The sequence below is a fragment of the Colletotrichum gloeosporioides genome, assembly GCF_011800055.1.
Source record: "Colletotrichum gloeosporioides strain Lc1 chromosome Unknown consensus_112, whole genome shotgun sequence".
NCBI classification, from domain to species: Eukaryota; Fungi; Ascomycota; class Sordariomycetes; order Glomerellales; family Glomerellaceae; genus Colletotrichum; species Colletotrichum gloeosporioides.
Genome location: NW_025544757.1, coordinates 48,050 through 63,205, shown reverse-complemented (window position 1 = coordinate 63,205; position 15,156 = coordinate 48,050). Strand labels below are relative to the sequence as shown.

The 15,156-nt window shown below is 56.5% G+C and overlaps 8 protein-coding genes across 8 annotated transcripts; 3 read left to right on the top strand and 5 right to left on the bottom strand.

Moving 5' to 3' along the window:
- Positions 1-207: 207 nt before the first annotated feature.
- GCG54_00013123 (putative metallohydrolase YodQ) lies at positions 208-2,484 on the bottom strand (the record flags this gene model as incomplete). Its single annotated transcript, XM_045412983.1, has 1 exon — positions 208-2,484. The coding sequence occupies one exon, from the start codon at positions 2,482-2,484 to the stop codon at positions 208-210; it is 2,277 nt and encodes a 758-aa protein (XP_045256764.1).
- Positions 2,485-3,561: 1,077 nt separating this feature from the next.
- Positions 3,562-4,482, top strand: GCG54_00013122 (putative isomerase; the record flags this gene model as incomplete). Its single annotated transcript, XM_045412982.1, has 1 exon — positions 3,562-4,482. One exon carries the CDS (start codon positions 3,562-3,564, stop codon positions 4,480-4,482), a length of 921 nt encoding a protein of 306 aa, XP_045256763.1.
- Positions 4,483-4,618: 136 nt separating this feature from the next.
- GCG54_00013121 (uncharacterized protein) lies at positions 4,619-5,486 on the bottom strand (the record flags this gene model as incomplete). Its single annotated transcript, XM_045412981.1, has 2 exons — positions 4,619-5,034; positions 5,087-5,486. Coding segments are annotated over 2 exons (816 nt in total), but the record flags the coding sequence as incomplete, so codon positions are not given.
- Positions 5,487-7,172: 1,686 nt separating this feature from the next.
- Positions 7,173-8,294, top strand: GCG54_00013120 (Zinc-type alcohol dehydrogenase-like protein; the record flags this gene model as incomplete). Its single annotated transcript, XM_045412980.1, has 2 exons — positions 7,173-7,340; positions 7,407-8,294. The coding sequence occupies 2 exons, from the start codon at positions 7,173-7,175 to the stop codon at positions 8,292-8,294; spliced, it is 1,056 nt and encodes a 351-aa protein (XP_045256761.1).
- A 282-nt stretch (positions 8,295-8,576) lies between these two features.
- GCG54_00013119 (putative sterigmatocystin biosynthesis P450 monooxygenase) lies at positions 8,577-11,081 on the bottom strand (the record flags this gene model as incomplete). Its single annotated transcript, XM_045412979.1, has 6 exons — positions 8,577-8,905; positions 8,971-9,115; positions 9,447-9,690; positions 9,741-10,351; positions 10,402-10,926; positions 10,992-11,081. Coding segments are annotated over 6 exons (1,944 nt in total), but the record flags the coding sequence as incomplete, so codon positions are not given.
- Positions 11,082-12,313: 1,232 nt separating this feature from the next.
- GCG54_00013118 (putative isochorismatase family protein) lies at positions 12,314-12,991 on the top strand (the record flags this gene model as incomplete). Its single annotated transcript, XM_045412978.1, has 1 exon — positions 12,314-12,991. The coding sequence occupies one exon, from the start codon at positions 12,314-12,316 to the stop codon at positions 12,989-12,991; it is 678 nt and encodes a 225-aa protein (XP_045256759.1).
- Positions 12,992-13,155: 164 nt separating this feature from the next.
- On the bottom strand, positions 13,156-14,296 carry GCG54_00013117 (uncharacterized protein; the record flags this gene model as incomplete). The annotated part of the gene is made up of 4 exons (XM_045412977.1): positions 13,156-13,468; positions 13,525-13,726; positions 13,794-14,054; positions 14,107-14,296. The coding sequence occupies 4 exons, from the start codon at positions 14,294-14,296 to the stop codon at positions 13,156-13,158; spliced, it is 966 nt and encodes a 321-aa protein (XP_045256758.1).
- Positions 14,297-14,856, bottom strand: GCG54_00013116 (uncharacterized protein; the record flags this gene model as incomplete). The annotated part of the gene is made up of 2 exons (XM_045412976.1): positions 14,297-14,505; positions 14,613-14,856. The coding sequence occupies 2 exons, from the start codon at positions 14,854-14,856 to the stop codon at positions 14,297-14,299; spliced, it is 453 nt and encodes a 150-aa protein (XP_045256757.1).
- Positions 14,857-15,156: the final 300 nt, after the last annotated feature.

Sequence of the window (15,156 nt, the reverse complement as noted above, 5' to 3'; positions counted from 1 at the left end):
ATTCTTCTACTGATGTCTTGCAGATGAACCAGAATTCTGTTTGGAAGTAGCTTCGTGTGGTAAAGCCTCCGGCATCAAGTTCCAGAAGATACGAACAAATTAGGAGCATTGAACTCACCTCACATTCGAAGGAATTCCGATCCAATGCAGTGCCGCCGTCTCTTATGATGACCTCGATCTAAAGTCTATTGCTGTATCTATCACCGTCTACGCGCAAAAGTCCTTGACAACACTTGTCATCACGGCAGTAACCTCGCGAAGACTCTCTACGCTAACCCACTCCTCCTTCCCATGAAGCCCAAAGCCCTTTGGTCCATACACAATCGATGGAACACCAACTTGATGTAATAGCGCGGCATCGCACCAGAACGGCATGCCACTGGGCTCAGGAACACTGCCGGTCACTCTCGACACGTGGGAGACAAAGTCTGTGAGAAATTCATCGTCCGCAGCTAGCGCGAAACAGGGGCGCTCAAATGTCACGCGCGGCGGGGCGTACTTGAACTCGGGAGTGCTCGATGCTTTCCCCGCGAGAATTTCTTCCACGTCACGTAGGATGGACTCCCTCGACTGCGACGGAACGGTGCGAAACTCAACAGTCAATGTGCACTTATCCGGATAGCTCGAGGGCTCCTCGCCGCCTTGGATGAGCCCGCCGTGCAACGACGCTTTGCCCAGACGGTCATCTGACGGCAGCCCCTTTGCGTACTCCAATAGGGCAGTCTGCACCGCTCCAGCAAGCAAGATGGCATCAACGCCCTCATCCGGCATGGACCCATGGGACGCGACGCCGAGGACATCGATCTCAACCCAGAGGAAGCCCTTGTGCGCGAAGATAACCTCCTGCTGCGTCGGTTCGGGGATGATGGCCGCGTCGGCTCTCCACCCCGCCGCGAGGACCTCCTCGGTGCCGAAGGAAAAGTTCTCCTCGTCGGCCACAGCAGCCAAGATGACGTCCCCGCGGAGAGAAGAGCTCCCCCCTGAGTTGAACTGCGCCATTGCGGACATGGCGGCGGCAACGCCAGCCTTCATGTCCAAGCACCCGCGGCCGTAGATCCTGCCGCCGTCCCCTGGCTTCAACTCGCCGCTGAGAGGATTGAGGTCCGGCGAGTAGCTGCCCAGGCTGACAGTGTCGATGTGCCCGTTGAGCATGATCGACTTGCCCCCGCCCTTGCCGCGCAGGACACCGACGACGGACGGGCGGCCTGATTTTGTGCTCTCCAGCCAGTGCGCCTCGATATCGCGGTGCTGCAGCCAGGCCGAGATGTAGCTCGCCATCTCCGCCTCGCCTGCGCCAGACGCCTTGGACAGATCAGGGTTAGATGAGTCGATGGTTGTCAGGATCTGTGTCAACTGGACAGGGTCATCAACAGACACATCCCGAGGCGCTGTGTATTTCCTCGGACCCTCGGTGTTGAGCAGCACAACAACAGAGTCCTCCGACAGACATGCCGGCCGCGGGCTCACCTCCGCCAGACGCTGGAGCGCAGCAACAGTCGCCCCGCCGCAGGGCCCGCTCTGCACGCCCTCGGTCTCGAGATACTCGACTCCCTGCTGCGCTTCAAAGTCTGACACAGTGGCACTCGCGTCGACACCAGCCCGCAGATCCGCCCACGCCGTGAGAGAGACGGTGCCGCAGTTGAGGCCGTCCATGATGGTGCTCGACGTGTGCACCGACACGGGCTCGCCGGCGCGCAGGCTCTTCCACAGACACGGTGCGGTGTCGGGCTCGACGGTCAGCACGGCGTGATCGCGGCCGGCCGATTTGCAATGGGAGACGACGGCGTGGGCGAGAGAACCGACGCCGACGGGGGAGACCATCAGCGTCAGGGCGAGGCCCAGCTCGGCGACCTGCTGTTCGGCCTCGACGACGAGGGTGGAGTAGCCCTCGACGATCCAGGCGGGGATCTGCTCGTAGCCTTCAAAGGCGTTGTCCTGGATGAGCAGGCCGCCCGGGACGGACTTGGAGGCGCGCCAGGCTTCGAGGACGGCGTCATCGTAGTGGGAGTCGCTGACGACGACGTGGGCGCCCTCGGAGGCGATGAGAGCCGCCGCGTCGCCGTTAACGCTGCGCGGGACGTGGATGTGTGTTGGGACGCCGAGGATGCGGGCCATGAAGGCGACGGCGCGGCCGTGATTGCCCTCGGTCGCGGCGAAGAGAGAGATGCCGTTCTGCTGGGCTGCGTGGGCGACGTCGTCGAGAGGCATGTCGGCGGGCAGGGCGAGGTGGGCTGTTATGGCGCGATAAGTGCCCCATGATGCGCCGAGGATCTTGAAGGCGGGGAGGCCGAGCCTGTTGCTCTCGTCCTTGAGGAAGACGGCTTTGACGCCGAGGTCGCGAGCAAGGGCATCGAGGGAGACGAGGGGTGTGCGGGCGAAGGAGGGGAGCTGCCGGTGGAAGGCCTGGACGGCGGATGTGTCCAGGTCGCGGCCGAGGGGGCCGGCGCGGGGGTTAAAGTAGACGCTTCTTCGTCCGGAGGCCATGATCATTTTCAGATTTAAGTGGCGATCCAACGACGATGCGTGCGAGGACGCTGGTGTTATGTGGTATTTATGCGCATGTTGTACCGAGGGCTCATACGTGATGGGCGTGGATTTGAGGAGCGCAGAAAAGCAGCTCCGATTGAAAAGGCGTTTTCGACAGTTACCCGGGGCGGAGCACGGCAGACGGTTCCGCCCTTTCGTGACACCGGGCAGAGACCGGAGCCGGTCGTTTAGCTTCTTTAGTGCTTGAGACGGGGCCTAAACCACAGTCGATGTCCACGTCCATGTTCCACGCCTACAATCCACAAATGGATGGGCTTTCCATGGGGGCTCCCCTTCCTGGGCAGTGAGTAGGTAGGTGTTTATTCAATATGTAGGAGTCTTTTCCGGCAGTGGGAGATTTTTTCGTGAGTGAGATCTTTGTTAGTGATTAGGGGCTTTTCAGTGAAGTCGGTGAAGGTTAGTGATTAGTGATTAAAGTAAGGGTTTGTCACTCTCACTGAGGTGTTGAAAAGGGGGCGTATCCAGCGACCACATAGGTAATTGCTTTTGTCTATATGGCAGCCATAGCGCACATGTTGCCTGCCGTTACAGCACCCGGACATGAATGGGGAATACGCCAGGCTATCTTGAGGTAGGTTGGTACAGGCATCTGACTTCGTTTGGCACCTCAGTCATTGTACCTATCTTGGCTGCCCACTACATGCCCATCCCCCAATGGTCCCTGATGAAACGCGTTACAGGGCATCTCTATAACAACACACAGAGGACACAAGAGGACACGGAGGAAGAGCAGTGGAAACAGGCTGTAAATAAGGCATGCTGAAGGATGGCCCCCACTTAAGAACACTCCTCTGAACCATGAGAGACGGCCCAGTGAGTCAGTCACTGTGAGTCAATCTTCAGCGGGGTCTGGTAGGGGTGAAATGACATGCAAAGGCGCAAAGGGCGTGGCCGACGTGCATTTAAGCCAGTGGAGGCCTTCCATCACCATCACCATCTTAAGCATCATCTCATACAACAATCTGTCATCTGAGCCTTACTTACCTAAGGTACTCATAAACTAAACACCAAAACATGGAGCTCCCCTACACGACCGTCGACGTCTTCACCGACACGCCCTTCGAGGGCAACCCGCTGGCCATCGTCACGATCCCAGCCTCGGTGACCCTGACGCAGACGCAGAAGCAGGCCATCGCCCGCGAGTTCAACTACTCCGAGACCACCTTTGTGCACGAGACCGACGACGCCTCCTCCACCACGCGCCGCTTCGACATCTTCACCCCCGAAGAGGAGCTGCCCTTCGCCGGCCACCCCACCGTCGGCACCGCCGTCTTCCTGCAGCCCCGCGGCGTCACCGAGCTCCGCGCCAAAGCCGGCCCCATCGCCCTCGAAAAGACCGGCCCCGACTCCGTCCGCGCCGCCATCCCCCACAACGTCCGCCTGCACCAGAACCGCCTGAAGAGCCTCGGCCCCGGCCCCTTCAGCGATGCCACTGGCGAGATCGCCGCTGCCGAGGAGAACGCCCCCATCTTCAGTATCGTGAATGGCATGACCTTTGCCCTCACCGAGTTGCCCTCCCTCGAGGCTTTGGGGTCTGCCAAGCACGGCCCCATCAACTTCCGCCAGAACGAGCTGCTGGACGAGGGCTGGCGCGATACCTTCATCTCGCCCTACTACTTTGTCCGCCTCGGCACTGATTCCGTCGACGGCCGCGAGGTGCACAAGATCCGCACCCGCCTCATCACGCCTACGCTCGAGGACCCCGCGACAGGCAGCGCCGCCTGCGCCCTGTCCAGCTACCTCAGCATCCATGTTTTGAAAGGGGAGTCGCTCAGCTTCGAAATCACCCAGGGCGTCGAGATGGGCCGTCGGAGTAATATCTACGTTGATTCCACCGTCACCACCGCCGCCGACGGCACCCGCAAGCTGGAGACTCTGCATCTCGGCGGGAAGGCGACCAAGGTCATGAGCGGTGTCATCACACTCAGACAGTAAACGCTGACGAGTCTTCATCTTCATCTACAGCGATGTAACAGAAACAGGATACAAATAAGTGAAAGAATATATACCACACTCGCTCTCCAGGAGTCGTCTCACCCCCTCCATCAGTCCTCATACACTCTCCAACCTACTAAAGGTTGATCCTCAAGCCGAGCGTGTTGTTGAACGTGACAGTTCCCCAGTACGGCTCCATACCCGCGTTGCCGACGTTGACGTACGTGCTCTCCGAGAAGACGCCCTGCTTCGCCAGCGCCACGAGCCAGTCCTTGATGTCCCCCTCGAACGCGCCGTTCTCCAGGTCGCCAAACTGGCTGTCCTCCGGCACCAGCAGCGACGACACCGTGATGCCCGTGTCCGTGTTCTTGCCCTGGTATAGCTTCCACCCGTCCTTGCCGTACAGCCCGTCAATCGTCGCCGTCGGGCCCTCCGCCCACCCGATCGGCACCTGCCCGCCCTCGTACCGCAGCCAGAGCATCAGCTCCTGCGCCGCCGACGACGTGCTGTCGCCCTTGGTGTCCGAGGTCATGAAGTCGTACACCACGTTGCCTATGTGCGTCTGTCAGTCACCATCTCTCGTGTCAATGACAGCACCACCCACCCTTGTAAGCAGACGTGTTCGACACGGTCCAGTCGTACGTGCTCGGGATGCTCGCGATGTCGCTCAGCCGCGTCTCCAGGTTCTGCGTGAGCCCGATGAACGAGTACCCCTTCACGACGTCCTTGTTCACCGTCGGGTCGATCTTCCACACGCTGCTCCACTCGATGCGCTGCGCGTCGCCCGAGCCCGACGTGCCCGCGTACCCCGTGCAGCACGAGCCGCTGATGGACTTGTAGTTGTAGTTCATCGAGTACACGATCCACGGCGTGCCCATGAGCACCTCGTAGTCGTTCGGCGCGCCGCAGAACTGCGTCTCCGCCGCGGCGGCCGTGGCCAGCACGGCGGGGGCAAGGTACCGGGTGATTTGCATTGTCGTGGGGGAGGTTCTGAGCTGTAAAGACTGTGGGTGATGGATGTGAAGGAGTGTTTGGGCAAACGACACCTTCACACCAAGGCAACGCTACATGCTGCTGCACATCTTCTTTTAAACATCTCCTCACCAGCTAATCCGAGCCGTTCGGATACGCTTCTCATGTCTCGTGGAGACGGGTAGGGGGCGAGTAATATGCAGACCATGTTGTCGTCGTAAACGCCGGACCATATTCGCTCGTCAATCTGAAACTCGCCCGCTGATCAGCACAGTCCAGGAGGACGGCAGCGGCAGCGGCAGCGGGAGAGCTGCTGCGCGCTGGAACGCTGGAAATAAAAACCCCGGAGCAATCATCTTTCATGTCGAAAGTGAATGATCCTGGCAATCTGACCACCCGCTCCCGCGAGGCAATCTCCCTTCCCGGGACCACGGGTTCCTAGCGCTCGGCAGCTTGATTGACTTTTGATTGTGGAGCGCGTGGCAGCGGGGTCTAGACCTGAGTGTGATGAAGGTGCATGGGAAACATTCAAGCAAGCGAATTTCTGCGTAGACCTAGGGTCTGCGATTTTGGGGGAGTGTCATGGTTATGTCGTCCTTTGTTCTCGCCTTATCTTAATGTTTTGATTTGCAACTCCATAGGATTGCGGTCGCGATGTTTTGGTTTTTTCGAGCAACTCGGGTGCAACGCGGAAACCATCTTTGACGCTCAGCTCTGCGTACGGCTCCCGGAAATGACGGCATATACATCGTGATGTGGGCAACTCTGTTGGACGGACATTGTGTGGGTGCAAAGGCTCTGCCCATGATAGAGCGATGAAAGACTACATTTTAGCCAAGCCATGCTAGATTTAGAGGGGATAGATGACCACCAAACTTTGAAAATCCATCATCTTTCTGAATCTTCGTACTACCAATTCGGGTTATTCCAAACTTGCTGCAAACAATCCCAAGGCGCGCAATTGGGTGGAAAGATGCCACATGGTCATACTCAACCAGCATCGCGCATGTTATCGAAGCAAGCCAAAGAGACAACCAACTCGGCCCTCCCAACGACTTATCTGAAGCTATTCGCAGTTTGTCAGCAGCTGCACATCAAGCCCCTTTCGCCCGATCGGCAATGCTTGATAATCCGGCAACTCGCCAACCCACACACATGGACCTGCAGCGCCGGCCCCACGACCATTCCAGAGACGATCGGCCGGCCGTCGAAGAATTTTTACGCATCCTCCACCCAAAACCAGCCCATCTTCTCCGCAGAAATGAGCCGATCGTCACCGCCCTGACGGCACCTCCTGCCACAAAGCAGGCCGTGACAGGCCCATCCCGCTGGCTGTCAGTTTGGATTAATCAGACGAGACGACATCGCCAACTGCCGCCCCTCTTCAACCACGATCCCCGAGCTTCAATTCCGAACAGCCCGGCCAAAAGGCGGGAGTGATGGGCGGAACGGGGCCGCGACAGGGGGCCGACCGCTGTCGAGTCAGTCAAAACGGTTCGAGCAGTGTCGCATCGCGGGGTCCATAATGACAGCATGAGTTGAACATTGCGTCATGTCGACTCTGCTGGAAGCTGGGAGCTGCGAACCCCACGATTCGCAGATGGCCTTCAAAAGTCGGCGTCGCCTCATGCAATGAGTAGTTGGTGTACAGATTGAGTCTCAGAACATCGTCCCTGAACAACATCCAGCGGCGTAACACGATCATCAACACTATCACCATGGCCCCGACGACAACAAACTCCTGGTCCATCACCGGCACCAGCAAGGAGAACTGGGACTCCCTCGAGTTCAAGAAGGACGTTCCCCTCCCGCAACTGGGCGACTACGACGTTCTCGTCCAGATCGAGGCCGTCTCGCTCAACTTCCGCGACCTCGCAATCCCCAAGGTCAGTCCCTTCTCGTCTCGAACCGCTACTTCAAAACACCAACACTAACCTCACCCTCGCACGCAGGGCCTCTACCCCTTCCCCGTCAGCTTCCCCCGCGTCCCCGCCTCCGACGGCGCCGGCCGCGTCCTTGCCGTCGGCCCCAAGGTCACCCAGCTCGCCGAGGGCGACGACATCTGCACCCTCTTCAACCAGCACCACCAGTCCAACCCCATCACCCCGCTCGCCGTCCGCAGCGGCCTCGGCGGCGCCCTCGACGGCACCCTCCGCCAGTATGCCGTCTTCCCGGAGCACGGCCTCGTCAAGGCTCCGTCCACCCTCAACGCCATCGAGGCCAGCACCCTCCCCTGCGCACCCCTGACCGCCTGGAACGCCCTCTACGGCATCCAGTCCAAGGCCCTCAAGCCCGGCGACGTCGTCCTCACCCAGGGCACCGGCGGCGTCAGCCTGTCCGCGATCCAGTTCGCCGTCGCCGCCGGCGCGACCGTCATCGCGACGACGTCGTCCGCCGCCAAGGGCGAGCAGCTTAAGAAGCTCGGCGCGCACCACGTCATCAACTACAAGGAGACGCCAAACTGGGGCGAGGTCGCCAAGGGCCTGACGCCCGGCGGCGCGGGCGCGGACCACATCATCGAGGTCGGCGGGCCGGGCACCGTCGCGCAGTCGCTCAAGGCCGTCAAGCTCGAGGGCGTCATCTCCATCATCGGGTTCCTCTCGCACGGCGACGCGCCCAAGGACCAGCCGACGCTGCTCGACGCGCTGGCCAACATCTGCACCATCCGCGGCCTGTTTGTCGGCTCGAAGCAGCAGTTTGACGAGATGAACCAGGCGATCGACGCGAACAAGATCAAGCCCGTCGTGGACCAGAAAATCTTTGGGTTCGAGGAGGTGAAGGAGGCGTACCAGTACCAGTGGGACCAGAAGCACTTTGGCAAGGTTGTTGTCAAGATCTAGGCAGCGTATGTAGCTTTGGGAGTGGCAGCCGGAAGGCGATGTCAGTGTAATTAATGCAGTAATGACCACTATGAAGCTCATTCGCTGAGTCCTGCCAGACCTGTCTGGTTTCCAAGCACTTCCTATGACAATTGTGTGTGTGATCGTATCGTGTTGTGATCATTGAACCTGCGCTATAGGCGCGCCGTATTATACATCATTCCCATTGCCACGAATCCGTTGCAAATTTTCATCAACCTGTACAGCCCTCTGGGTTCCTTCCCGATGTATGTGGCATCAGCTCTATGACTTTTGGTCCGACACGTCTTCGATGCGGCCGGCTTCTCTTGGACCACTCCGCAGAACGCGGCCGTCTACGATCGGGCGTCCATGGGAATCGTATTGCAGGGTCTCGGTGTACATCGGGCCTCCGCCCTTTTGGGAAGCAGTCTTGACCGTTTTGCCGTCGGGCGATCGCTGTGTCTGCTTCGCGTACCGCTGGCTGTTCTCCTTGCCGTTGACGGAGACGGAGGAGGAGAAGGATACGAACGAGGAGCTCCAGACGGGCATTTTCGATATGTGTGGGGTTTCGATATGGGTTCTTGAGGTCAAGATCCGAACTTGTGTATGATCTGGTATTAATGAGAGACAGAAAGCAGGGAAAGTGGCATGTGAGACGGACGAGTTGAAGAAATACCCAGCCTTCGTCTTGCTTGCATCATGGGCCCACAAAAGCTGCATACGTCATGGCCGAGCCCAGGCGCCATCTCATTGGGAGACACAGAGAAATCATGTGCCTGCAGCATAATCTGTGCTGCCTTTGTTGCATGGTCCGGAGCCGACTGGTTCAGATGAAATTGTTTGCTTGTCTTTCTTTCTACGCTGTTACTTAACAAGCCCAAGATGAGTCCAAGAGCAGAGTGGACTCTCAATCATTTATCATCACATACAATAAGCCATTGACTTTTCATCGCCAGGGGCAACACTAATCCTTTCGAGGGCCATATGAGTCCATTTTGCTTACTACATGCTCATTCAACCTAGCAGAGCCATCAATGGAATCGCAGACTCCAGGCAAATGTTCCCTTTCCATCGCAGATGACTACCTGCCGGGCTTTTCCCTCTTGGGCAATCGACGCATATCTCGCTCCCCCAAAATCACCTGAGAGTAACGTCGCAGTGATGTCCGACAGGGCTGATCAAGAAAAAGTTCTGCATCTCCATCATATCGTCCGTCATGTTGTCTGCAAGTCGCACGCCACGACAGTTCCGGAAGAAGACGGCAGTGGCAAGTCGCAGCTCCATGCGAGCCAGGTGCAGCCCGATGCAGACGCGGGTGCCGGCTCCAAAGGGCGAGAACAGCTGCTTCTGCTGCTTCGAAAGCGACTCCTGGTCGAGGAACCGCCTCTCATCAAACCTGCGATGAAGTCAGAAAAAATGCGATGTAGCAGGAGGAAACCGATTTACCTCAACGGATCGGGGTACACGTTCGGGTGCCGGTGAAGGGTGTACGCTTGCGTCTCAACTACGGTGCCCCCAGGGACGAAGAAGCCGCCAAATGTCGCGCCGCTGGGAGGCACTGATCGAGGAAGATTGCCTGGGGCAGCGCCATAGAGACGAAGAGTCTCATCAATCACCGCGTTGAGAAGCGGCAACTTCTCCAAAGCGGCGTCGTCGAATCCGTCACCCAGTCCGGCCAGCTCCTCCTCCAACCTCGCCTGTAGATCGGGCCTTCTCAGTACAACCCACACCAAGTACGTCAATGTCACGGACGTCGTATCGGATCCAGCAACGATAAGGTTGCCGGCTTCGGCTTGGACCTTGTCGGGAGTCAGGTCCGACTTCTCCCCAGCCTCGCACTCGGCGAGCATGTTGCCAAATAGGTTGGCAGAGTGGCCGTTCTGGCGCAAGTTTGCAGCGGCTCTGACGGCATGCGCTTCCACGATGTTTTGAGCTTGCACGATGTTCTGCACCGACTGGATTGGGAGGAGACGTGCCAAGAAATACAGCAGCGGCAGTTCCTTGCGGAGCGTGCTGAAGATGAAGACGGATTCTAGGGCTTTGATGTAACTGTTTTTCTGCTCTGTGTAAGTGACGCGAAAGGGGTCCCATGAAAAAGCGGCCTTACCTCTCCCAGTTCCAGCATCTCGAACGACTCTCCAAAGGAAAGATGGGCAATGACATCAGTCGTCATCAGCGTCCACCATTTCAGCACGTCGGCTTTTCCATTAAGGGCGTCGGCTTTGATCCGCTCGACAGCTCTCTCGACTTTCTGCCGGACAATACGCTCCCAATTTTGGCGCAGCGAGGCACTGGTGAACGCCCGAGCAAAGAGCTTTCGGCGCGCGGCATGTTTCTTCGGATCGACCATTGCGAAGATTCCCGGCTCGACGCCAGCGGTGACTGTTGAATACCATGGCCCCTTCAAAAAGCCCGAGCCAATCTTGTGGATCGTGTTGAAGCCTTCCGGGTCGGCGACGGCAACCTCGGTGGGCGAAATCCGGACAATGGGCCCGTATCGGTGGTGGAGAGAATGCACATAGTGCATGCGCCGGCCGGTGAGAGTTTGGAACTTCAAACCATAGTGTGAGAACCTCGTGTACCATGGTCCAGGAACGTGGCTTAGGGAACATGTCAAGCCGGTGAACAGGATCTGTCAAATCATCATTAGTACTGTCCGTCGCGGTGAGTTCATCCAAAGGGAATCTTGTTACTGACTCGAGCAACGAAAACGGCAAAAATGGCCGCCAGGCCGTAGCCTACAGCCGCGAAATTCAAAAGAAGCATGTCGACGAGCTTGAAGAGGCAACTACTGAAGTTAGAACAGACTTTCGAACCTGGTGTTCAGCGGCCAATGCCTCGCCTTTGAATATCGCTGACGGCCAAGGGAGGGGCCGGAAAACCCGCCCGGAACCGGTGGGGGATCGCCCACACCGACACCGACTGCCGACCATGAATCGAGGCTTGTCCGCCGTCTTCCCCGCGTTTCACAGCGGTCAGTCTGGACGATGGTTGAGATTCTTGTCGGACGCGGGGTATCTGCTGAGCCCGATGTGGGATAGTTCCACTTGGAGACCCAGCACTAGGACGGCCCGCGCGCTATTGTCCGAACACCGAACGCCGCAAAGGCATGTTTCGATTCCCACGAAATATAGATGTTGCCCGTACACGTTCTCTCTGGTCTTCTTTTCTTCATTCGACGGTCAGATCATAGGCCGACAATGGGATCCGAGTCGTCAATGTCCGCTGAGAACGTCTGCGTCCACGATTCATTCACGTTCAACGGGAAGACTCAGACGAAGTAGCTCATTCGTATTGAGTTTACTATCCGCGCGGTAGTTCTGCCTAACCGGGCGGTAATCCCACTAATCTCGACCAATCTGACTTTCAGCTTCAATCGCGTAGCTAATAACATACACCGTAACGTTCTACACACAATTGATCGCGCGCGCGAAGTTTACCGATTACCCGCGCGCAGCTGTGAAATCGACTTACGAAGTCCTTGTTCGGCTAACCATATCGCTGGATGATCGATGGAGTACCGCCCGGTTACCCAGATTGAAACTACCGCCCGGGTAGCCAAGTTCTTCGTATATTGATTTTCACTCGGTACTTCATCTCACGACAGTTGTCGACCTACCGTACAGGACAGAGCTCTTACTACGTTAAAGCAAGCAACGGCAACTGCTTTCAACAGAATCGCGGCTTTTCCGGTGTCCCTTTGACCCATCAAGGCAGTACTATGAAGTTTGCGCCCAAGAAAGTTTATTTTCGGCGGAAAGACTTACACATTGAGCACTGTATAGGGCCAAACTGACTGATGTTGAGACGCACGCTCACCAGGCGTTCCATTTGTTCTTCTCAGTGTCCATTTCAGGCTAGCGCGCGCCCTTAGGATGACCACGACAGATGACAAGGCGCAATGCTTCAACGTATTTGATGGGATCGGGCTGCTATTTACCTTGGAGAGCTCAATATTATCACACAGAGCTTGGATAGGTGGCCAAATTTCTAAAGATCTTGGAGGAAAAGCAACAACTATGCGACACGCCTCTGAAACGCCGACTGCCGTCCTCTTGGTGGACATCCAAGAAGGATTCAAGCACCCGACGCACTGGGGTTCATCCCGCAGCACGCCATCGTTCGAAGCCAATGTCGCAAGCATTCTGCGCGCAGCCCGCGAACGTAACTCTGCAATTGCATCGTCACAATCATCTGAGACGCCGATATCCATCATTCACGTCCACCACCACTCTCGCTCTCCGACATCCGCACTGCATCCGTCTCACTTCCTTGAAGGCTCATCGACGCCGTCCGTCTCTCCCTTGCAGTTCGCGGCACCTTTGAACAATGAGACGATTCTCGTCAAGAACTTCAACAGCAGCTTTGTGGGAACTCAGCTGGAGTCCATTCTTAGATCGGGTGGCATCCGACAGCTCGTGGTTCTCGGGCTGACAACAGATCATTGCGTGAGCACCACTGTCCGCATGGCGGCAAACCTACAGGTTCTGGGAGACGACGGAGGACCGGATGGCAATGGGGAGGGCGTTCATGGGGTCATCCTGGTGCGGGATGCGGTTGCTGCTTACGAAAAGGGGGGATTCGATGCAGAGACGGTGCATGCTGTGAGCTTGGCAAGCCTCGATAGAGAATTCGCTGAGGTTGTCTCTGCGAAGGATGTCACGACGAAAGTAATTGGGGACATTTCTGTCAACTGAATTTGGGCAAACTGGTCATCTCCATTTCACGATTTGATGCTGTTTGGCTTATGCCTTAATCCACTTGCATTCTGCTTGCCTCAGATATTTACCACCTATTGACCTTTTGTAGAGTTTTCCACACACATAGAGAAGCTTGAATACTTCTTTGAAAGCACGTGATGCTACGTCCGCCGCATATCTCGGTAATACTCGAATGGTACAGCCTTGTGGATCTTCCCATTGACTACAATGACGTTGAGCCGGCTGAGTTCCTGCAAAATACTAATGTCCTTGAGCGGATCACCATCTACAAGAATGCAATCTGCAAGATATCCGGGCTGGATTCTGCCCAACTCATGACTCCTCATGAAGAGTGCAGCTACGCCGGCGGTCGCAGCGATGATGCTTTCATGCGGCGTAAATCCGAGCAAATTGACGAAGTGCTCCAGATCTCGAGCATATGTGCCATGTGGTGTCCACGCGAAGCCATAGTCTCTACACGTACATAAGCACAAGCATGGTGTTAGGGACACAACCGAAGCTGTACCTACCCTCCAGGCAATATGAGGATACCGCGTCGATGCATCTCTCGAAGGCCAGCAACTGCAGTGTCAAGCTCTCTCACATATCCTGCCTTCTCGGCAGCCTCGTGAGTATACCCAAACGCTTCGGCTTCATACGCAGTTGCCACGAGCCAGTTGATCGCCGGTGCAACAATGCTCCTATGCCTATTTTTCTCCAGCATTTCCATGCCTACATGTATCCAGTTAAATTGGGCTTGTGGCAGACAGCCAGGCAAGAATTCTGAAGTCGTGCTTACCTTCGTCGTCGACATAGGATGCATGGAATATGACATCCACCCCATGACTGACGCACATCTTCACTGAGTCGCGAGCTCGGGCATGTGCGCATACTCTCTTGCCATGGTTATGAGCTTCCTCGACGCACGCAGCCGTTTCTACAGCGGTAAAGTAGCAATCTTCTGCCGCGCGGTTGCCTGTGATCTCCTCGCCTGACATGCTCATTTTGACGTTATCAACCCTAATGCGCTCAATATTTGAGCGAACAACCTCTCGCATCTCTGCCATGTATTAGCCCAAACTATTTCGGTGTAAGAGTTGACAACGACATACCCTCGGGGCCATCGGCGAATCTCGTAATGGAGGCTACTAGGTCTCCTTCTGGTTTTGCAATTTCTCTTGCATTGGCCAGGTATCGGGGACCCGGAATGTCTCCAGAGTTTATGGCATCCCGGATAACAATATCAAGTCGGTCCTTTGCTGCGGCAGCCCCAAAACACCTATAACTCAGGATGAGACCCATCTACATCATGCACCAAGTGAGTGCGTACATCGTGTATCCCGAGTCAAGAAAGCATTTGGCACTTTTGATCGTCAAAAGTACATGCTCCTCTACTGGCAAGTCTCCTAGGCGGGTCAAGTCGCCCCCGTTCCAAGTCAAATGTGCGTGAGCGTCACCCAACCCTGACATCAGCGTCCTTCCTCGCCCGTGGAATACCGTCACGCACGGGTCTTATTTGAGCTCTTCCTTTCTCGGAACAGTTCCGACATGTGTTATTCTCTCGTCTTCAATACCATTAGCATGCAAGAGTGTATCTTTCCTGGGCAGATTTGCTCACCTTCGATGAGAACATCGCCTGGGTATGGTTGCCGACCTGTCGATTCCAAGATTTGAACCTCCGTGAAAAGAATCTTCGAGCCTCTGTTACTTCCATGAATATGATAGTCCCTTGGTTGTAGCTTTGGGTCCAACTTGAGGTTGTCGATGTATGCCACATTTCTTGGAACCGCCTGGGAGTCCTTTGTTGGTCCCCACGTAGTATAACGACCTTGCGGCCATGAAACATGGCTTGAAGTTGCCATTGTCTATGCCGATGCCACCTAGTCTATAGTGGTCAGTCCAGCGCTCAACAGGTTTCTCGTTCGAACGATGCAACCGACCACTTTCAAGCCAGCAAACAAACACGCTCGCTGTTGGAGCCTTGGGTCTTCCACAGGAGGGACTCTTCACCTTTGGTTGTCATTAAATTTCGTTACGCTTTGTTCGGTGCCGTTCTTGCTCTTCTGATACCCCCGCAGTTCATGTCTGACATACCCCGCGTGGTTGAACATGAGCTCAGACAGTCGATCCTATCGACCACCCAATCAAGATCGCATGCCAAC